This window comes from Brachionichthys hirsutus, chromosome 16, assembly GCF_040956055.1.
Source record: "Brachionichthys hirsutus isolate HB-005 chromosome 16, CSIRO-AGI_Bhir_v1, whole genome shotgun sequence".
Taxonomy (NCBI): domain Eukaryota; kingdom Metazoa; phylum Chordata; class Actinopteri; order Lophiiformes; family Brachionichthyidae; genus Brachionichthys; species Brachionichthys hirsutus.
Window position 1 is genome coordinate 618,663 of NC_090912.1, and position 20,795 is coordinate 639,457.

Genomic DNA, 20,795 nt, shown 5'->3' on the forward strand with positions numbered 1-20,795 from the left:
CAATCCTTCGCTCCTCACCCCCACCTCCTCTTCATCAGCTCTCCCCCCTCCTCTCTGGCCTCCACCTGATCAGCCTCTATTCTCCCTGGCCAATGTCCTCTCTTTGGCCATGAGCGTCGCCCAATCCTTCTTGCCCCAACCCGGGACACCCAACCAAGGATTTCAACACCAGCCATACTCCTCCCCCCAGGCCCCGGGGTCGACCCCCTACTCCTACAGCCACCCTCCAGACACACCTGAGGCGGGCCAGGTGAGGTCTGAAAGATGAGATCAACTAAACTCAAGATTAGAAGCAGCAACAGTTCCTTTGTTTTTTCATTCATTTCAGACTCAAAGCTCTTTTGAGCAGAAGATCGATTCAGCAGCGCCCCCCCATGGTGAGCACGCCACACCCCGGTGACATCACAGTGACATCACCCCAGATTAAACACACTCATTGATCATGTATCTGGTGCCCAGGCTCAGGACCCGTCTCTGCATTCAGTGTGACCAGTCCTCCCAGTAAAGCTCCCAGTCCCGGAGGAGAGCCCCGTGACCCCCCTCCCCCGGTGGAGCCCCCTCACAACAGAGTAAAGAGCATCGTCTTGGTTTCACTTCATTGCGTTTGTCTGTTGCTGCTCAACGCTGCGCCATTGACACGATCTAATTGTGATGACGATGCTGTTCTTCCTCTTCCCAGGTGACCTCACCTGTCTCCCCGACACCCAGACCGTCACCTGTCGAAGAGGGTAAGACCAATCAAAAACGGATCGTCTCTGATAAGAGGATGGACGATGAGGATGTTTGTCCCTCCTGACCGTCCCTATGACGCTAGCATCAGGGCTAGCTTAGCGGTAGCATCATCTCAGGGTTTGTTCGTCGACTTTGATTCCTGTTTTTCTTCGTCAGGCTTCTCCATTGGTCGCTTCCAAGTGACGCCCTCTGTCCATCAGCAGAAGTCACGCCCCCCGAGTCAGGCCACACCCACCACCCACTCCCCTTCTCCGTCCAAGCAGGACAAATCAAACAGTTCAGAAAGCAGCACGGAGGACCGTGCCAACCCCGGGGGACGCAACAACGAGAACGTGGACGAAGAGGCAAGGAGGGGCGGTCGGAGGCTGAGCATTAGTCTGTGGGAGGGATCACCTGGCAGCCAATCACGGGGCAACCCTGCACATCGCATCAGCTCTGACGAATCAGAGAGCGAGGATGACGACGTCTGCGTGGAGCTGGAGGAGCTCCGTGAAAAGTAGCCAATCAAAACGGCTGTTTATTATTATTCATTCCCGTTGGTGTTTCCGGTACTCTATAAGAGCGGTTCCGTATTCCAGACACCTGGCGGAGGTGCAGAAGCTGCAGGACAGTCAGAAGAGGGACATCGAGGACTTGTACCTGAAGATGGGTAAAGCCCCGCCCCCTGGCATCGTCTCTCCAGCTGCCATGCTCAACCAGCGGCAGCGCCGCCTCTCCAAGACCGGAAATCAGCCCCCGACTCGCAGGAACAGTCTGCAGAGAGTGGACGTGCTGCCCCCCCATGGTGAGGGGGACACACTGCAGTTTGGTGTCCCTCGGGTTCGTTGCTGTTCCAACGCCGTTTCCTTCTTTGATCAGGTATCATGAGGAAGAGCTCCATCAGCGGCGGATCTCTGGAGCGAGCAGGGAAAGGTGTGACCTTTGCCCGCAAGCCCAGCTGAGCGGCCGATTGTGTAAGAACCTGAATTATATGCCAGCAGGTCGCTCGGATTATTAGGACCTGAAACCTGGGGGGTGTCCGGAGCGTCCTCGCCGTCCCACACCGGGGTGAGAGAAGCTTCGGTTTTAAACACGGTTCTGTTTGATCCTCCAGTGAAAGGAACCGCTGATGAAGATGAAGACGAAGGCGTGGCGTTTTATTATCAGAGCTGCAGGAGCATCGGTGCCACGGAACCCGCGACCCGGATTGTTTCTGCATTTCACATTTATTCGGGGGGGGGTCATGTTTTCCCCGTGTCCCACCACCAAAAACATGCAAATCAATAACACAAAAGAGACTTAGCTTAGCTTTGTTAGCTCTGGAGCTTTGACCAAACACGCAGAATGACGATGGACTCTGCCCCCCCCCCCCCCTCCCTATTTATAATCTCCCCGCCCCCTCCGTCCTTGATTTTCCTGTCCAGGTAAAAAGCATTTAGTTTTCTTGACTCTGCTGCAACTTGACACCGACGCTAATGCTAACTAATGTTGTGTGTGCTTCTACACCCCCGAGGAGCCCCGCAAAGTCCAGGTTCACACAGTGAAAGAGTCGTCCCAGACTCGACGCAGCGGGTCACGTGGAGACTTTAGAACAGAAAAGAGTTTGTTCTTTATAAAGTATTAAATTCATTTTACATTATTTATATGTGATTAACTATTAATGAACAAAATAAAAACAACAACAACCCTTCTGGGCTCGTTGGTGTGTGCGTGTGTGTGTGTGTGTGGGGGGGGGGGGGGGCGTTCCTGATGCTCTGGCTCCAGCCTCGTCCCACTCCACATTTTAGTTTACATGTAATCCGATTACAACATGCACAGTAATGTAAACAGACGAGTAACAGAACGACGCCTACGTCTGAGCCCACCAGGTCGGAGGCCCGGAGGCTCGATTCAGGAACCGGACCGGCAGAACTCAGACCGGGATGTCTCTGACCACCTCCCAGAAGATCCCGAGTCAGGCCCGGTCCAGATGGGACATGTCTCCGGCGGGTTCTGGGCCCAGAGACCCTTAAGAGGAGGCGCGAGTGAAGGATTGGGTTAGGGACGCTGGTGTTGCTTCATTCCCGACACACACACGCGCGCGCGCACACGCACACGCACACACGCACACGCACACACGCACACCGTCGGGATGTCCAGCATGTCCAAACACTGTGACTGATCCACTCGGTCTTTGCTGAAGTCAGGAGGAAGTGAAGCTCAGTCCTCTGAACATCATGGCGGTTCTGTCGGTTCTGAGGGTTCTCCTGGTTCTGCTGATCCTGGCGGCCGCTCTGGATCGTTCCGGTCAGTCTCAGTACTCGATTGATTACTTGTTATGTTTGAGTTAAGGCCGGATTTTACTCTGACGGATGTTTTTATATTTCTAGCTTTTTATCGAAAGCTCGGCGCCGTATCCGTCGGATGGTGTCCGAGTGACAATGAAGCAAATCTTGGGCCGGGTTGGGTCGGGTTGGGTCGGGTCGCTGTCTCTGGCGTTCTGATTGGCTGCTTTGTTGTTACACATGTTACTGTGACCTTTTACTTTTAGTGATCCAAACAGGCGTAGATATTAAATTTAATTTCATTGCATGTGTGTAATGAGAATAAAGTTCTATTCTATTCTAAATACCAAAATACATATGAAAGAACCAGAACCAGAACGTTTGTGACTTTTGTAATGTTTCCTGTTTTTCTATTTTGGTAAAATTCTGACCTTTACATTTGTATTCAAACATTGTTCCTGTTTTAAAGTAATGTTTTGGGTTGTTCACCTCTCAATGTGGCGCCGATGTTCTGGTTCTGGTCTCTGGCGTGCTCCGTGTGGGCGGGTCGGGTCTGAGGCAGAGAGAAAACGCCATTCGGACCGGAACGGGCTTCTGGAACGTTCCCTGAAAGTTGTGTAACTTTAAACAGGAAGAAGGGATGAACTTTAGCCTGCGTCCAAACGGAGAGACACCATCAGTAATACTGTGTGTGTGTGTGTGTGTGCACGTGTGTGTGTGTGTGTGCGTGTGCGTGTGCGTGCAGAGTGTGTCCGGTGTTTTACGCATTTCAATCTGACTCAGGGTCAGTGTGATGATGAGCTTGGTGAGGTGGATGAAGAAGACTGCTGTCAGAACCATCGCTATGGTTACATGACAACAGATGGAACGTGTCACTACTGTGGGTTAGTGCGCGCGCACACACACACACACGCACTCTGTTCCTTACGAGGCCCGTCCTCACAATACAGACCCGATAGGAAACTGAAACGTGTCGGTGTGATTTTAGTCCTTCTGATTGGTCGCCGTGGTCGCCATGGTCACCGTGCAACGTCCTGTGTGGAGAAGGAGTGACGCAGAGAAGTAGGAAGTGTTTCGGCGTTGACCAATCGCAGTGCCAGAATCCTGAAGACAATCTGCAGGTGCAAGTCTGCAGCGGCGGCTGCTGCGACGGTGAGCGCGCCCGCCTACACACACGTGCACGTACGTGCGTTAGTTCACGCGTGTTTGGTGTTCGCAGCTAAGGGGTGGGACTTGTGGCTCAGCTGGTCGTCCTGCTCGGTGACGTGTGGAGGAGGCGGAGTCAGGGAGAGAAAGAGAATCTGTGCAAGTCCTCGGGAGTGTCTTTCAGCCTGCAGCGGCCCTTCAGAGGAGACAGAGACGTGTCCAACACTCACCTGTCCAGGTAGCCTGGCGGTCCACCTGTCTCTCTCTCTCCCTCCCCACCTCGCTGACCGTCTCTGTCCTTCTCTCAGTTCATGGCCGTTGGTCCAGCTGGTCCGGTTGGTCTCAGTGTTCTGGGCCGTGCACCAACAACCATCTTGGTAAAGTAAGCATCCCTTCCAGAGGGCGACAGCGTCACTGCAATAGCCCCGCCCCTTCCGGCGATACAGTGCCAAATGGAAACGGTTGTCCTGGAAACGGCATCCAGGTCCAGGACTGTAGCGAACTCCCCAACTGTCCCGGTAAGCCGGGAATTTCGACCGTGCAGAACTGGACGTGTCGTTCTGATTGGCTGTCTCTGCAGCGGACGGCAGCTGGGGGGCGTGGTCTGCAGCTGGCCCATGCTCTGTCCCTTGTGGGGAGGGGCTTCAATTGTCAACCAGGAGGTGTGATAACCCCACCCCTAAATATGGGGGTGCTTTATGTCCCGGTTCAAGCACTCGGTCCAGCGTCTGTCAGAGTCCCTGTCCAGGTAACACACAGAAACACACACTTCAGGTGTGTCTCCTCCTCACCACAACAGTAACACACGTCTGTCTTCGTGTGCGTCCCGAAGTCGATGGGTTCTGGACCAGCTGGTCCAGTTGGAGCGAGTGCTCGTCCTCCTGCGTCCCACCAGGACGAACTTCAGTCAGAACTCACCATCGTTCCTGTTCTAACCCCGCCCCTTCAGCCGACCCACCTGGCATTGGTTGCCATGGCGATGACAAGCAGACAGGGACCTGCAACGTGCCCCCCTGCCCAGGTACGCGTCTGCCTTAATGAACAGAAATGTTTCTCTACCGGTGAAAAACGACAACCAGGTGTCCACCGAGAGACAATAACAACAACCAGGTGTCCACAGAGAGACAATGAGAATAACCAGCTGTCCACCGAGAGACGATAAGAATGACCAGGTGTCCACAGAGACATAACGACTTCGTCTTTGTGTCCGTCTCTACCAGTTGATGGAGCTTGGGGGTCTTGGTCTCCCTTCTCTTCCTGTCCCGTTACCTGTGGGATGGGGCTCCAGGTGTCAACCAGGACATGCGACAGTCCCGCCCCCAAATATGGTGGTAAAGCATGTTCTGGTGAGGGACGTCAAACCAGCGTCTGCAACGCCAACGTCCACTGTCCAGGTCGGTCTTCACGGCCGACTGTCTCCGACCAATCAGCTGGCTGAACGCGGCTCTCGTAAACCCGCCCACCAGAGACACTCTTGTCCACCCTTTCCAGAATCGTCCGTGTTTGTTTACAGTGGATGGGGTGTGGTCAGAATGGTCGCCGTGGAATGCTTGTAAACACCCATTCGTCAAGACGACCAACTTCCGATGTCGACGCCTGGGGGGCAGTCAGGTCCGAGAGCGCACCTGTCTCCACCGCGCTCACAACGGCTCCATCTGCAGGGGACACGGTCTGTCCGAGACCCGGGTCTGCTACGACGTCCACCGCTGCTACCGTGGGTGACCCGGGGACACGAGGAGTCCGGTCTCGGGACGCCAGACGTCACCGGTCTGTCTGTGCGTTGCAGTGAAGGGCAACTGGGAGGGCTGGGAGCCGTGGAGTCTGTGTCGACCGTCCTGTGGAGACAAGTCCCGCCGCTTCAGGAAGAGACACTGCGAACCCGACTACAGCGAATACAGGTAGGCTACCTGGACAAGCTCTCGCGTCTCCCGCCGTCCCGTCCAATCATCGTCCAGCGTTGAAGGGACCTGGATTTCGGATTGTTACTGTGATTTCAGGCCGACCATCGGCCGTCAGGGGGAGAGGGCGGTCTTCTTTGGGAGTCCTCAAGCCGACTGTGGGGCGCCCCCCGAAGGGGGCGAGAAGTTTGAAGAGCAACCCTGCCTGAACGCGCCCCCTTGTCCCTAAAGAGGACACTAACTCGCTTTGGCTACGTGTTCCAAACCCGGGTTCAGCCAATCCAAAACGTCCAACGCCCCCCCAAAGACTCAAGACCGACCCGGAGCAGAACCAACAACCCGTACTACCGTTATAAACGTCTTGTATCGCTTTGCTCTCGACTATTAAAGCTCTGTATTCTCACTGTGTTAGCATGCTAATATGTTAAAGATGGAGAATGTGACGATAGCAGCTAATCATCCACACGTTAGCATGCTAACACGCACTCCTAAGACGGCGAGCGTGAAGTGTAGCCCCCTTTAGCGTGCAGCTAAACGTAGCTTAGCATGCAGAATCGAGTTAAAAACATAGTGGGTATCAAAAATAGACAGACAGTAGCTCCGCCCACAAACACCAGTCCCTCCCACTGTTTTATTAACAGGTGACTGCACAAAAATGATTGACAGATCACGACTTCAATGTTCCGCCACACCAAAACCCAGATTTCAGCCTTTGGCAGGTCTCCAGTCTTAATTTATGACCCCTTATGACATCATGGAAGTGTCCCAGCAGGACGCTCGGATCCCAGCGCCATCGTTCCCAGTCCCTCAGAACCAACGGTGTGTTCCAGTGTGACATCACTGCAGTGATGTCACTGATCAGTAGTCGTCACGACGAGCCTCGGGGGTTCTTGAAGCTTTTTGGTAACAGCGGCCGGTCGCCTCCGGGGCCTCCATTGCTGCTTCCTGTACCGATTCTTACAACGGCGATGTCACAAATACACGAAAAACAAACCTGCAACCAACGAAGTAGTCGCACTAATAAAAAAAACCTGATGCGTGCGAGGCAGTGGAGGAAGAAAACACATCGGACTAATCTGCTGAGTCATCGTTACAGAATGTTCTGGTTTACTTTGGTGGCGTAAGACTCGTAATTTGTGCTCATGTTCCTCAACAAGAACGTTAGCCATGGGCTAATGCTAACCCTTAAAGGCTTTGACGATCCGCCCCCCCTTGACGTTTCAGACCAGAAAGCAGAACGCTTTAAAACCGCCCGTTTACTTAAGTGCATTCCCACATTTCAGCTGGCCGGTGGTTGCCATAGCAACATCACCCCTGTGCATCATTTAAGGCTCGAGTCAGACGCCGTCAGAGCGACGGTTAGCGTTCAACCAAGGAGCTAAAAGAAACGCCCAGCTACGTACGGCCTGGCTAACCGCTAACGGCTATGCTCCGCCCATTTTACCCGCCCGCCACTAAATCAAGTTAGTCAACATAACAAACATACTCCTGGGAAGGGTTCTAGAATGCTGTCGCGGGGGAAATTGGGAATACATTAATTAGCCGACTAGAATCTCTTCCATCGTGTTCCCGACGTCGCTTCAGTCGAACGGCGCCCTCTATCTGTGGGAATGCACTCCTGCCACCGGATCGACTTCCCCTCAGACAGAGAAGCGTTTGGTTTGGGAATCATTCCGTCTGAAGTTTGGCTAAACCAGTTTAAACATCTCTTTGAAGCCGTGCTCAAACTGAGAACCTGCAGCGGATCACATTCAGGCGTCCAATAACCAATAATCAGCTGTGAACGTAGACCTTTATAGCCAGCGGCTTAGCTACATCGTTAGCTGAAGCTAACAGCATTAATCGTGAACGCAGTCCGATGAAAAGTTCATGCTAAACTATCAGCAGCTGTCCTCGCCTGCCGGGGCCCGTTTACCTTTAAAGGTGGGGGGGGGGGGGGGGGGGGGGTGACGATGAATTCACGTTGCTTCCATCTCTTCAATTGCTTCACGTAAAGCTTTTTCCTAGCGAGCCGTCAATGTCCCGTGGAGACATTAGCATGTTAGCGTTGCAGCGCGGGCGACGCCGACCGCGGAGGCGTGAGGATCCCAGAGGCGACGCGACGTTCCCGTCGTCCAGCCGCTTCAGTGATGACATCAAAAAGAGGTGGAGTCTCCGCATCCCCTGCCCCTCCTCTGCTGGGCCAATCAGAGTTCAGAGGAGGGCGGATCATTTGAAACCCGCCCGGACACAGGACCGAGGGAGCCGATCGGCTGTGAGCCCAGTGACAACGTTTGAACGTCCTTCAACGACCGAGGCTCCAAAAAATAAATTAAAGAAGAAAAAAAAAGAACTGCAAGAAAAAGAACGAGAAAATGTGTTTATTAATTTATGATTTTGTTTTCTTAAACTCACTTCTTCATTCATCAAATCACACTCAATCAAAATGTTAGCATGTTGTTAGCATGTTGTCAGGGACTATTTTCAGGAGCGGATAGATCCACCAGTGGGACCGGCTAGCCGTTTCCAGCTAGCCGTTTCCAGCTGAAGCTAAGCTAATCGTGTCCAGACTTGACGTGCTGCGTTTCCGCTGACGACGGTTTCTGCCGTTTAAATCAAATTAAAATGTTAAAGTCGCCTCACGTGCTCCTCTGAGGTTACGTCTGCAAACGAACCCCCGGCTGGCTGCTGGGCTCCGCTCCTCTCTCCTTCAGAACCGGGTGGATCTCCTCCTCCGGGTCGTAGTAATAAAACTTCCTCAGGTACGAGATGAGCGGCCTAAACGGGGAGCGACCGAAGACTGTCGTCACCGCCAACCGTTCGGCGCGTGCTAACAGCTAGCGGCAGCACTCACGTGGGAAGCGGCAGCTCCTGGATGTGGTCGATGCGGACGAGCTGCCGGATGCAGAAGCGACACAGATGCTGCAGAGATTTAACGCTGCTGAACCTCGACACCGGGTACAGAAGCTGGACCGGCGTCGGCGGCAGACCTGAAGGTGAGCCGGCAAAACGTCAATCACACAGCTTTAAACAGGAAGAAGACGAAAGAAGACGAAAGAAGACCCCGCGAGTTAAAATCAGCTGTGGCGTGTCACTTCCTGTAACCACTAGGTGGTGCTGGCAGACAGCAGCTAACAGCAGACTGGAGGCGTCGGACGCTCCATTACGGCTGCAAAGGGTGAGGGGTGGAGACCGGTGGAGACGGGGGGGGGCCGGTGGACACTCACCTGGGACTCTGGACCGCAGGAAGTAGAGGAACTTTCCGTTCTTGGAGTGCATGATGGCTCGTTCTATGAACTCAACCACCGAGTGACAACGATCCTCAAACTTAGGATGACACCACAGACTGAAAGTCCCTGAAGAGAACAGAACCAGAACCAGAACCAGATCAATAAATCCAGTCAGATACACAGAACCAGTCAGAACCAGTCCCTGTGTGGTACTGGTAGCGCTCCCTGCGCGCGCGTTACCTCGGTAGCGCTCCCTGCGCGTGCGTTACCTCGGTAGCGCTCCCTGCGCGCGCGTTACCTCGGTAGCTCTCCCTGCGCGCGCGTTACCTCGGTAGCTCTCCCTGCGCGCGCGTTACCTCTGTAGCGCTCCCTGCGCGCGCGTTACCTCTGTAGCGCTCCCTGCGCGCGCGTTACCTCGGTAGCGCTCCCTGCGTGCGCGTTACCTCTGTAGCGCTCCCTGCGCGCGCGTTACCTCGGTAGCGCTCCCTGCGTGCGCGTTACCTCTGTAGCGCTCCCTGCGTGCGCGTTACCTCGGTAGCGCTCCCTGCGCGCGCGTTACCTCGGTAGCTCTCCCTGCGTGCGCGTTACCTCTGTAGCGCTCCCTGCGCGCGCGTTACCTCGGTAGCGCTCCCTGCGCGCGCGTTACCTCTGTAGCGCTCCCTGCGCGCGCGTTACCTCGGTAGCGCTCCCTGCGTGCGCGTTACCTCGGTAGTGCTCCATGCGCGTGTGATGCGTGACTCCCTGCGAGCGGAAGCTCAGGCTCAGGATGTAACGCGGGTCGGAACTGTCCCGGACCAGGAAGGACCCGTCTGGCTTCCCCTTCAGCTTCATCTCGGCGTCCTCCCAGTTCATCGGCCCCCAGTACCAACCACACTGAACACACACACACACACACACGTTAGCGCCGCCCCTCCAGTTAGCTCCAGTTAGCCCAGCATGAAGACTCACCCACCTTCTCCAGTTCTCTGAGGCTGGTGGCAAAGCTGGCGGCGTCGGGCCGGCTGAGGGGGCAGCGAGGAGCGAGGCGGGGGGGCGGGTGCTGACCGTCGGGACGTAGCGGGACGGGCCTCGGTAAACCTCTGAGAAAGGCGTCTGACGAAGGGACAGACGAGACGCCGTTTCTAACGGCGGCACGTCTTCAAGCATTCACGTCAGGAAGTGAGTGTGTGCACGCCTGTGTGTGTGTGTGTGCCTGTGCGTGTGTGTGCGTGTGCGTGTGTGTGCGTGCGTCACCGTTGAGGCTCAGGCTGTGTTGGATGGTGCTGAGGGAGGAGGGCAGGGCCAGCGGTCGGGGGGGTAGAGACTGCATGGACGCTCCAACGCCGCGCTCCACCTGCTGCTGAGGAGGAGCCCCGAAATCATCTGAGATGGACGGAGACAGAACCTGAGACGTGTGTGTGTGCGTGTGTGGGGGGGGGGCAAAAGATGGAAGGGAAGAAAGAATAGAAGGAGGAGAAGAAGAAGAAGTACCGAGCAGACTGAGGCTCCGTCTGGGAGGAGGAGGAGGTGTCGGGGGGTGAAAAGAGTTCCCCCCCCTCCGAGAAACATCCACATCAACCAGAGACACCGTCTCACCTGGACACACGCACACACACACACACGCACACACACGCACGCACACACACGCGTGTTAGAGCAGAGGAAGTTGAAACATTAGTTTTCTGTGTAAGAGAAGAAACAAAGAAAATCATGATGGGACGCCGTGATTGGCTGATGAGACAGGTGAGAGGAAGATGAGACGGGGGACAGGACACCTGTGCGCCGAGACGTGTTCTTACCGGTGAACGGAACCGGAGCGAAGGCGCCGTGAGGTCTGGACACCTGCAGCCTGGTGGACACGAAGACGGGCAGGTTGGACCACCGACCAAGAAAAGCAGCACGAAGGGGACAGAGGGGACAGAGGGGACAAAGGGGACAGACCAAAAGGACGTTTCAGCTCATGCTACTGAGGAGGGGGCCCTCACCCCGCCGAAAAACTACAACTACAATAAATCAAACAATAAAAATACACCCCACCCGTCTCACCCCACCCGTCTCACCCCACTCATGTTAAAGCTACAAATCATCGTCTGAGCAACCAAGATTGGTTTCCATGACAACAGCGAGGAGTCGTGTGAAGTTTGTCCCGCAGCATTATTTATAGATCAGAGAGCAGCTTCAGAAATGATCATCGATCCTGATCCATTCATAAAATGTTCGTTTGATGACATCACAGCGGCGTTCCAACTCGGCTCCATGTCTGACATTCAATACTTTTTTACACAAACTAATTTTAAGTAGCCCCGCCTCCACAGCCTGATGAAGGCGGGGCTACTCACCGCTGCTCCGCCTCTGAGGCGGCAGCACCGAGTCAGCGTCTGTGTGACGGGAACAAACTGGACTAGCAGCTAGTAGCTGACCCGTTGCCACGACAACCGGCGCAAAAACAAAACTCTGTTATATATCACACACCAGAGAGAGGAAGAGCCGGTCCCACCGGGACCAGAGTCGGATCAGCACCACACCCCCGGACGCCCCGTCGTAAACCCCGCTGATGCGTTCAGGGTCATCAGTCTCCTGATTTGATTGATCAGCGTCTCTCACCTGCTGCCGTCCTGCTCCGCGTTGCTGCAGGTGGACCCCCACACGTCCAGGAGACTCCCCCCGGAGGACGTGGACGACGCCAGGGACGGCCTCTTGTCCAGCAGACCTCCGGAGCCCCCGCCTGAGCTCTTGGTCCTAAACAGCTTGCTGAGACGGACCTTCAGGGACCCCCCTTTCCTCGACTTCCCCCGCGGTGTCTTCTCCCCCTCCCTCGCTCCTCCCCCTCCCTCCCCCTCCAGGACGACCAGAGGGGAGGCGCAGCGGCCGGGAGCCAGGCCGAGTTTGGGGGTCGTGGCCCGGCTTTGGGGCTGGGAGCGAGACTGATGCTGGTGCAGGGGGCGGGGGGCCAGGCTGGAGGACAAGGGAGGGTCAGGAGAGACTTGGAGACCACTGAGGGGGGCTGGAGCCTGGACAGGGGGGCACATGCAGGGGGTGGTGCTGCTGGGGGACCCCACAGCTCCAGGTCCAGCCATGGAGGACCGGCAGCCCTGATCGGTGCAGACCCCCGCCTCCTCCGCCAGTCGGTGGACCTGCCGCATCAGCCCACTCAGGGTCCCGCTGCAGAACACAGACCCCGCCCCAACCGATGGCTCCCCTTTTTCGGGGTCTCTTCCCTCCCCCAGCCTTTCCAGCTCCTCCTCGGACCCCAAGTCCTCCAGGACCAGCAGGGCATCGCTCGTCTCACTCGGGTCCTCGCCGGGCCCCATGCCCCCCGACCCAGAAGCCAAGACGCTGTGACAGGAACAGAGAGGGAGCGCCACGTCGCCCCCCCCACCATCGGTCTCCTCACAAAGCTGGCCCAGCCTCCGGGCCAGCGCCAGGACCGGGTCTTCACTTCCGCTGGTGCAGTTCTTCCTGATCTCCAGCAGGCCCAGACGCAGCGCTTGGTCCAGAAGGCCCGGGGGCCATTTAGCCAGGCGGTGTCTGTGGCACAGGACCGGGCCGGACTCTGAGTCCAGAGCTGGGACTCCCTGCTGGGGGGGTTGGGACCTCTCAGTCCCCTTGGACAGCCTGAGGACCGGGTGCCACTGCTGTGGCTGCAGGTTTTCCTCTGCAGAGGGGATGCAGTGCGGGTTCTGGTCCTTCCCCCCTCCAGGCCCAGCTGTTGTGCTACTCGGACCAGAACCGGATCCAGAGTCCAGCTGCTGTCTCTCCGCTTCCTCCTGGAGGAACCTGGACGGGGGTTGCTCCAGTCCGCACTCCAGGATCCGGTCTCCAGATCGCAACAGGTTCTGAAACACCATCAGTTGTGCCCTCGACCCCCCCGAGCCGTTCTGCATCGGGAAGTCCACAAACCGCTGCGCCGCTACGGCGAAGTCCTCCGGCGGCGGGGGGGACAGCGGCGCCTCGGAGCCCGGCGGGGACTGCGTCAACACCACGCCGCCGCCCAGCTCGCCTTTCCCGGGCAGCGGCGAACTATAGTGCGGAGAGGCCGAGCCGAGGCCTGCAGCCGGGCCGCTGGAGTCCAGATCGAACGCGCCGCTGTGGTGACCCAGCGCGGATTTAACGGACATCAGGTCGTCGGGCTCGTCCAGCCGGTCCAGCCGGTCCAGCCGGTCGTACTCGGCGGCGGACACGAGTCGCATCAACACAAAATCCGGAGACATTTCCTGCTGCGCGTCATTCATCCTGACGGGCTAACGCTAGCTAGCTAGCTTACATAACACCGATATAAATACACAGCTACGGAGCTAACGGCGGCTAGCTGCTGCATCCTCCCCGCTAAGCTAACCGGGGAGGCTGGCGGAACACCGAGCGACCGCCATGTAACGACCGGCCCGGTTCGTGACGGACACGGCTCTGCGGAAAGACATGAGAAACCTGCCCGGTGCGGCTGCTCGGTGACGCCAGCTAGCCGCTAGCCTCCTACCGACTCATCCTCCGGTGAGACAACACGGATGTGATGAAGAGGGGGGGTGCGCGGGGCGGCTGCGCAGCGGGGGTATCAATAATCGATCAGTGATGACTGATTAACGGTACCGAAGAACATCCGTCGTTACCGGAGGTCCCTCTGCCTCCCGGGTGTGTGTGTGTGTGTGTGTGTGTGTGGGGGGGGGGGGTGTTAAAAAATCACGTCAACAAGTGCATCTGTTATTGATCAATAATAATCAGAGATTGCATTTTTTTTAATGCCAGAACATTTTTAATTTCTGTAAACATTACGTTTCCGTAAATTGTGTTATTTTTGTAAATAACACGTGATCTGATATCAGGCCAGCTGTCTCAGTCAAAAAGAAGACTGACGTCATGATCAAAAGGGACGGTGACGTCATGGGTCCGCTGCGAGCAGGGCTCGAACCTGCGCGGGGAAACCCCATTGGATTTCAAGTCCAACGCCTTAACCACTCGGCCATCGCAGCCGCCAATCGATCAGCCACGGATCGATAAGATCCGATAAATACGTGGTTCTGATCCGGATCAGGTTTATCGCCTCAACTCTGATTCGATTTAGATGCTAATCTGGATCAGAGAAGTCTTTGGTTATTGATCATTAATACAGAATGAGTTCAAATAAAATCAGAAATGTTAAACTACATGGATTCTAATTTTGTGTTTCGTTAAAATCGAATTATAGATCATCCTGATCAGCGAGAAGCTTCCGTTCTGATCAATCAGCCACCGGAAACAAGCCGGAGCAGAAATACGGTCACATGACCTGCTCCTCTTCCTCGTTCCACTCAGGTGTGTGTGAGTCTTCATCAGAACAAACAGCAGAGACTTCGGTACAATATAGACTTTATTAGCTCGCTAAAGTTCAATAAGAAATAAAAGCTTCCAATCATTCACAATTCAGCAACAGCAGGAAGCACGGCCGCCACACCCCTACAAAATAAAAGCCCTCAGGCGGCCGACGCTTCACTTCCAACCCGAAAGACATCCCGACAAGATTCTCATGAGTTTCAACGTTTGAAAGCGAAGCCGTCGGACCCGGACGCCGCCGAGCACGCTCAGTGTCCAACAGAGCTCGCCGTCCGGCCGAGACCGCAGAGGCGATGAATTCTGTCCCCCAAAAAAAAAACACAAAATAAAAAGTCCATCGTGGCGTCGAGTGTCGTCCAATCAGCAGAGTCCAGGAGACGACCAGAAAGACGGAAATCATCAGAAGCGTCGGGGAATGTTTCACATCATTTTATTGTTTCATCATCGCAATGGAAAAATATAACCTTTTACAAACGTCTTCAAATCTCTGAAATCTTTTAAACAAGCAAAAACTGGTGCCGCGACCTTTCCCAAACCAAGTGCATTGTGGGAAATAAAAGCTCGAACGCTTCACCGTCCGCTCGGCGCCCGTTAAACTCTGCTTCCGTTTGGCACTCGCTCCCCGGAGGACTCCCGGAGGACTCCCGGCCGATCGACTTTTATTTTGGAGGAATTTTAGCGCTGCTGCGGATCCGAGCGTGGAACGGCGAGCAGGTGGGCGTCGGGCTTCCCTCGCCGTCCTCATGCTCGGAAGGAGAAAAACAAGAGCAACAGAAGTTTTCCACAGAAGTCCGCTTTGATTCAGCGAGTCTGTCGTGCCCCCCCCGCCCACGCCTCCAGGGGGCGGCAGCGGGTCGATGACATCATCGATGTCGTAGGAGCGCTACAGCGAGAGAGGTGGATTGTGGGAAGTGGTGGCTTTTGATTTGAAGATGGGGCGAGGGTGGGGGTCAGAGTCCAGTCCACAGGCCGTCCAGGAGAGGGAGGGGGGGGTGGGGTCGCCCCCTGCTGAAACTGAAGGTGGTGTGATGTCATCGTCTCTCGCTCGCTCACACGTCTCTCTCTCTCTCTCTCTCTCTCACACAGGCACTCATGTCGGCTCACACTCGGTCGCTTCGCTTCCGCTTCGACGAAGACAGAAGAATAATTCCAGCGGGCAGTTTGTCCTCGTTCTCTGAAGTCGATGTCTCATCTGTCCAACCGTCCACAATCTGGAGGAGGAAGCAGCCAATCAGGAGCAGCCGATCAGGAGCAGCCGATCAGGAGCAGCCGATCAGGAGCAGCCAATCAGGAGCAGCCAATCAGGAGCAGCCAATCAGGAGCAGCCAATCAGGAGCAGCCAATCAGGAGCAGCCAATCAGGAGCAGCCGATCAGGAGCAGCCGATCAGGAGCAGCCGATCAGGAGCAGCCGATCAGGAGCAGCCGATCAGGAGCAGCCGATCAGGAGCACAGAAATCATTATTTAGGAAGGTCACTAAATAAAATAAAAGACAGCGGAACAATCAGTAAGTCTTCCATGTTCTCCCAGCAGGAGGCGGGAGCGACACGCAACGTGCGCCCTACAGCGCCCCCCACAGCGCCCCCCACAGCGCCCCCCACAGCGCACCCCACAGCGCACCCCACAGCGCCCCCCACAGCGCACCCCACAGCGCCCCCCACAGCGCACCCCACAGCGCACCCCACAGCGCACCCCACAGCGCACCCCACAGCGCACCCCACAGCGCACCCCACAGCGCACCCCACAGCGCCCTCACCAGGCCTGGCTCTTCAGCTTGCGGAGCTCCTTGGTGGCCCAGGTCGCCAGCGTCTTGGTCTTCGTGGTTTTTGAGCGCCGACCCTCCGTCAGCAGGTCGTTGATGAGCGGACGAACCTCCACCAGCTTCATCACGTCTTTACCGAACGCCGCGCACAGGTCGCTGCGCACGCACACACACACACACACGCACACACACGCGCGCACACACACACACACAGAGTTCAGGTAGGAGCAGAACGAACGCCCCGTCTGGAGACGAGTCGCCGCCGGCAGTCTCAGAAATGGTTGGTTTTGTGCGTCACGTTGTCAGAGTGGTGCATGATTTCTCTTCACAGACAGGAAACGGCCCGAGCCGTCAATCAACAAGCCCCGCCCCTTACCCGATGAGTCCGGTGGCGTTGGCCACCACGCCGTCAGAATGGTCTTCATCCTCGGCGATGTGATGGATGAAGGACAGGATGAACTCGACCCGCGGCTGAACCAGCATCACGTCAGCTACAGGGGGAGGAAGGGGGGGGTGAGGGAGGCGGAGCTACAACACCTTTAACATTTGTTTTGTTTGTCGGGTCTCGCAAAACCAGGAAGCCGGTCCGGGGTCGGGCCGGGCCGCGCCCTGCAGCTTCCTGGGTGAAAAAGACCGCGGTCTCTCTGCGACGTCTTAAAATCCTCCTGAAGGACTTGAAACAGGAAGAGGAACAGACGTCGCCCCGGGTCACGTGACCGACGCGGCGGTCCTTACGGTGCACGTTCTCCTGGTCCCCCTTCAGGCCCTGGATGATTCCGGTGTAGGCCTCCAGGCAGCCCTCCCTCAGCTCGTTCAGGTAGTCCACCATGTCGTAGTCCGTCTGCAAGCAGGAGGGCGTGGCCAGTGAGAAGACGCCGCCCGCCCCGGCCGCCCCCCCCCCCCGACTTCCTGTTTACCTTGTCCACCTGCGCCTGCGACGCCTGCTGCAGCGTGTCCAGGACGATGTCCAGGTACTTCTTGAACTCGCCGCCGATGGCCAGGGCGATGTCGCCAAACGCCGACAGGATCTGGGGCTTGACCGAGCGATGGACGTTCTCGTTCTGCAGGCGGAAGACAGGGATCGGCACGGGGGACGAGGACAGGCGGAGACGGAGGAGGACGGCGTCTCTCCCTCACCCCGAGGTTCTCCAGCAGCAGCTGCATGATCTCGTCGCAGTACGGCAGGATGTTGGACATCAGCGCTCTGCACAGGTCGCACACCAGCCCCACGGCCGCCAGACACACCTGCAGCGGCGCCAGCGTCAGACACGGCTCGGCGTCTCGCGCGCGGCCGGTGGAGACGACGGCCTGCCGCCTACCTGATACTCGGCGTAGTTCTTCAGGCCGATGGCCAGGAAGGGCTTGAAGGCCTCCATGTATTTCTGAAAGTCGCCGCCCAGAACTGGAACGCAGGACAGCCGGGGAACCGTTAGCGTTCCAACGGGGGGCCGGTAACGGTTCAACGGGGGGCCGGTAACGGTTCAACGGGGGGCCGGTAGCGGTTCAACGGGGGGACGGTAGCGTTTCAACGGGGGGACCGTTAGCGTTTCAACGGGGGGGCCGGTAGCGTTTCAACGGGGGGCCGGTAGCGTTTCAACGGGGACCCGGTAGCGTTTCAACGGGGGACCCGGTAGCGGTTCAACGGGGGGGCCGGTAGCGTTTCAACGGGGGGGCCGGTAGCGTTTCAACGGGGGGGCCGGTAGCGTTTCAACGGGGGGGCCGTTAGCGGTTCAACGGGGGGGCCGGTAGCGTTTCAACGGGGGGCCGGTAGCGTTTCAACGGGGGGACCGGTAGCGGTTCAACGGGGGGACCGTTAGCGTTTCAACGGGGGGCCGGTAGCGTTTCAACGGGGGGGCCGTTAGCGGTTCAACGGGGGGGCCGTTAGCGTTTCAACGGGGGGGCCGTTAGCGTTTCAACGGGGGGGCCGTTAGCGTTTCAACGGGGGGGCCGTTAGCGTTTCAACGGGGGGGCCGTTAGCGTTTCAACGGGGGGGCCGTTAGCGTTTCAACGGGGGGGCCGTTAGCGTTTCAACGGGGGGGCCGTTAGCGTTTCAACGGGGGGGCCGGTAGCGTTTCAACGGGGGGGCCGGTAGCGTTTCAACGGGGGATCCGGTAGCGTTTCAACGGGGGATCCGGTAGCGTTTCAGGGGGGGCCGGTAGCGGTTCAACGGGGGGGGCCGTTAGCGGTTCAACGGGGGGGCCGTTAGCGGTTCAACGGGGGGGGCCGTTAGCGGTTCAACGGGGGGGGCCGTTAGCGGTTCAACGGGGGGCCGTTAGCGGTTCAACGGGGGCCGTTAGCGTTTCAACGGGGGGCCGTTAGCGTTTCAACGGGGGGCCGGTAGCGGTTCAACGGGGGGCCGGTAGCGTTTCAACGGGGGGCCGGTAGCGGTTCAACGGGGGGCCGGTAGCGTTTCAACGGGGGGCCGGTAGCGTTTCAACGGGGGGCCGGTAGCGGTTCAACGGGGGGCCGGTAGCGGTTCAACGGGGGGCCGGTAGCGGTTCAACGGGGGGCCGGTAGCGGTTCAACGGGGGGCCGGTAGCGGTTCAACGGGGGGACCGGTAGCGGTTCAACGGGGGGACCGTTAGCGTTTCAGGGGGGGCCGGTAGCGTTTCAGGGGGGGCCGGTAGCGGTTCAGGGGGGGCCGGTAGCGGTTCAGGGGGGGGCCGGTAGCGGTTCAGGGGGGGGCCGGTAGCGTTTCAACGGGGGGCCGGTAGCGGTTCAACGGGGGGGCCGGTAGCGGTTCAACGGGGGGCCGGTAGCGTTTCAACGGGGGACCGGTAGCGTTTCAACGGGGGCCGGTAGCGGTTCAATAATAATCGCTAAGACCCTCGTTTAGCTGCTGAATGACAAACAGGAAGTCTTAAATGGCAACATCATCCCAAAAGCTACATTAGCTTAGCCTGATCTACGGCTAGCGGCTAACGGCTAGAGGCTAACGGCTAGCGGCACCTTCGACCAGCGTGGACACGGCCATCAGGGCGTCCTCCTGGACGCCTCCGGAGCCGGCGGTGCTCTGGAACATCCTCAGCAGCGAGCCCATGACCACGTCGGAGATCTGCAGGGCGTCCTGATGCTGCACCTTACGGAGGACGTTCTACGAGGACACGCAGGACACGCCGCGTCACGAGCAGAGCGGGGACGGCGGGAGGACGGCGCCGGCCCGGCGTCTCACCTGCAGCGTAGCGCACAGCAGCGACTGCAGGTCGTTGAACTGGATCCTGTCCGAGGTGCTCTGGATGTGAGACTGAGCAAACAGGAAGTCGCGCTTTGATTGGCCGGCTCAGACACAGAAGCCCCGCCCCCCCATCCCCGGAGCCTCACCTCCATCTGGAGGACCTGCTGCAGCCGCTCCATGATGACCAGCGTGGTCTTCTGGACCGCCGGGTAGCAGTCCTTGGCGCTGTTCTTCACGATCTCCATCAGAGCCTCGTAGGCGGCGGAGCGGAGGTTGTTCTGGTGTCCGTCGGGCCTGAGGACAACGGGGACGGACAACTTAGACGCACCCGCAGCCCGTCTCTGATTGGCTGTGGATGGGGGGGGCGGAGCCTTTTATCGGCGTGAGAATTTCAGAATACTGCGTCAACGGCAGAAACGAGGCTAGCTCCAGTTAGCTTAGCAAGCATGCTTTTAGGCTGCGGACAGGAAGGAGCGGGCGAGTCCACTTCCTGGATCGACCCAGCATTTAAAAAAAGGGGCGGGCCCAGAACCTGCTGGATGGACACGTAGAGCGCCACCGGGAGGACCGGAGCGTCTGGAGTCCCGATTAGTCCGCTGAGAGGAAGGAGGAGGAGCCTGAGCGACTCGCCTCGCCTCAGAGACGTCCTCCTTTGTCTCGTCGGAAGCAATGAAATCAGGACCCGACCCCCCCTTCGAGGTGAAACCTGACTTCCAGTACTAGGACAGCACGGGACCACCAAGTCGCCGCCCCCCCCCCCCCTACCTGTCCGTGGTCTCCAGGAGTTTCTGGACGATGATCTCGAAGGACGAGGACAGACAGTAGGTGCCGGGCTCCTCCTGGTCCTCGGCGGCGTCCGTGGCTTCGTAGGCGGCCTCGGCCAGAGAAGAGAAGGCCTGAGCGGAGACAAACACGCCGTTAGTCCGGGGGGGGGGTCGGGTCCCGCCATCGTCCACACGTCTCATCGGCTCACCCAGCAGACGTTGGACGCCACCCTGGGTTCGGCGCCCAGGCCCTCGATCAGACACTGCAGCAGCGGCGCCAGGTAGACCTCGTTGATGGCGGGCTCGGGCAGAAGCTCGCAGATCCTGCCCACCGTCCACGCCGTGGTGTCCCTCACGACCACGCTGGGGTCCTTCATCAGCTTGATGAGCGCCGGCATCGCCTGCAGGGGGCGGGCGGGCGGTGAGCGAGCGGCCGGGAGCAGAACCCCGCCGCCGTTCTGCGGGACACTGACCTGGACCACCAGAGGCTTCAGCAGGTTCAGCTCGGGGCCCTCCAGGATGGAGCCGAACGCCATGACGGCGGCGTCCCTGCAGCGCCAGTCGGGGTGCTCGATGTGCTCCTT

The 20,795-nt window shown here is 57.9% G+C and overlaps 4 protein-coding genes and 2 non-coding genes across 6 annotated transcripts in view; 2 read left to right on the top strand and 4 right to left on the bottom strand.

Moving 5' to 3' along the window:
- The window catches only part of wnk4b (WNK lysine deficient protein kinase 4b), an 8,679-nt gene extending 6,279 nt beyond the window's left edge, over positions 1 to 2,400 (top strand). Inside the window, exons 15-22 of the mRNA XM_068749449.1 lie at positions 1 to 250; positions 329 to 377; positions 460 to 569; positions 680 to 728; positions 889 to 1,228; positions 1,311 to 1,516; positions 1,591 to 1,685; positions 1,826 to 2,400. The exon at positions 1 to 250 is cut by the window's left edge and continues 136 nt beyond it. Coding sequence (XP_068605550.1) covers positions 1 to 250; positions 329 to 377; positions 460 to 569; positions 680 to 728; positions 889 to 1,228; positions 1,311 to 1,516; positions 1,591 to 1,673 — 1,087 coding nt within the window. The 3' untranslated portion in view covers positions 1,674 to 1,685; positions 1,826 to 2,400. The remainder of the gene's footprint in view (positions 251 to 328; positions 378 to 459; positions 570 to 679; positions 729 to 888; positions 1,229 to 1,310; positions 1,517 to 1,590; positions 1,686 to 1,825) is intronic.
- A 527-nt stretch (positions 2,401 to 2,927) lies between these two features.
- On the top strand, positions 2,928 to 6,365 carry LOC137905184 (properdin-like). The gene is made up of 11 exons (XM_068749393.1): positions 2,928 to 2,997; positions 3,721 to 3,859; positions 3,964 to 4,127; positions 4,195 to 4,359; positions 4,430 to 4,639; positions 4,702 to 4,869; positions 4,954 to 5,142; positions 5,342 to 5,515; positions 5,635 to 5,835; positions 5,908 to 6,019; positions 6,119 to 6,365. The coding sequence occupies exons 1-11, from the start codon at positions 2,928 to 2,930 to the stop codon at positions 6,246 to 6,248; spliced, it is 1,722 nt and encodes a 573-aa protein (XP_068605494.1). The 3' UTR covers positions 6,249 to 6,365.
- A 260-nt stretch (positions 6,366 to 6,625) lies between these two features.
- Positions 6,626 to 13,439, bottom strand: socs7 (suppressor of cytokine signaling 7). Its single transcript, XM_068749382.1, has 10 exons — positions 11,812 to 13,439; positions 11,007 to 11,056; positions 10,699 to 10,803; positions 10,462 to 10,590; positions 10,181 to 10,320; positions 9,933 to 10,101; positions 9,226 to 9,354; positions 8,853 to 8,988; positions 8,642 to 8,776; positions 6,626 to 8,351 (listed from the first exon to the last, which is right to left on the bottom strand). Exons 1-9 carry the CDS (start codon positions 13,437 to 13,439, stop codon positions 8,656 to 8,658), a joined length of 2,607 nt encoding a protein of 868 aa, XP_068605483.1. The 3' UTR covers positions 6,626 to 8,351; positions 8,642 to 8,655.
- Positions 13,440 to 14,089: 650 nt separating this feature from the next.
- On the bottom strand, positions 14,090 to 14,171 carry trnas-uga (transfer RNA serine (anticodon UGA)). The gene has a single exon. It is a non-coding gene; the product is annotated as a tRNA-Ser (tRNA).
- Positions 14,172 to 14,534: 363 nt separating this feature from the next.
- kpnb1 (karyopherin (importin) beta 1) lies at positions 14,535 to 20,789 on the bottom strand. Its single transcript, XM_068749400.1, has 13 exons — positions 20,685 to 20,789; positions 20,421 to 20,612; positions 20,213 to 20,343; positions 19,594 to 19,741; positions 19,445 to 19,516; positions 19,222 to 19,366; positions 17,592 to 17,674; positions 17,410 to 17,517; positions 17,190 to 17,333; positions 17,008 to 17,113; positions 16,649 to 16,763; positions 16,267 to 16,428; positions 14,535 to 15,722 (listed from the first exon to the last, which is right to left on the bottom strand). Coding segments are annotated over exons 1-13 (1,470 nt in total). The 5' UTR covers positions 20,748 to 20,789; the 3' UTR covers positions 14,535 to 15,721.
- Positions 16,826 to 16,973, bottom strand: LOC137906194 (small nucleolar RNA SNORA79). Its single transcript, XR_011105884.1, has one exon. It is a non-coding gene; the product is annotated as a small nucleolar RNA SNORA79 (small nucleolar RNA).
- Positions 20,790 to 20,795: the final 6 nt, after the last annotated feature.

Excerpts from the sequence above, each read along its gene's own strand:
- LOC137905184 (XM_068749393.1), top strand. The coding sequence starts at position 2,928 with ATGGCGGTTCTGTCGGTTCTGAGGGTTCTCCTGGTTCTGCTGATCCTG. Across the intron at positions 2,998-3,720 it reads GGCCGCTCTGGATCGTTCCG|AGTGTGTCCGGTGTTTTACG; the intron begins GTCAGTCTCAGT and ends GTGTGCGTGCAG. Across the intron at positions 3,860-3,963 it reads GGAACGTGTCACTACTGTGG|TCCTTCTGATTGGTCGCCGT; the intron begins GTTAGTGCGCGC and ends GTGTGATTTTAG.
- socs7 (XM_068749382.1), bottom strand. The coding sequence starts at position 13,439 with ATGAATGACGCGCAGCAGGAAATGTCTCCGGATTTTGTGTTGATGCGA. Across the intron at positions 10,102-10,180 it reads GCCTCAGAGAACTGGAGAAG|TGTGGTTGGTACTGGGGGCC; the intron begins GTGGGTGAGTCT and ends GTGTGTGTTCAG. Across the intron at positions 8,989-9,225 it reads CCTGCGGTCCAGAGTCCCAG|GTCTGCCGCCGACGCCGGTC; the intron begins GTGAGTGTCCAC and ends GCTCACCTTCAG.
- kpnb1 (XM_068749400.1), bottom strand. The coding sequence starts at position 20,747 with ATGGCGTTCGGCTCCATCCTGGAGGGCCCCGAGCTGAACCTGCTGAAG. Across the intron at positions 20,613-20,684 it reads TGAAGCCTCTGGTGGTCCAG|GCGATGCCGGCGCTCATCAA; the intron begins GTCAGTGTCCCG and ends CGCCCCCTGCAG. Across the intron at positions 19,517-19,593 it reads AGCAGGTCCTCCAGATGGAG|TCTCACATCCAGAGCACCTC; the intron begins GTGAGGCTCCGG and ends CTGTTTGCTCAG.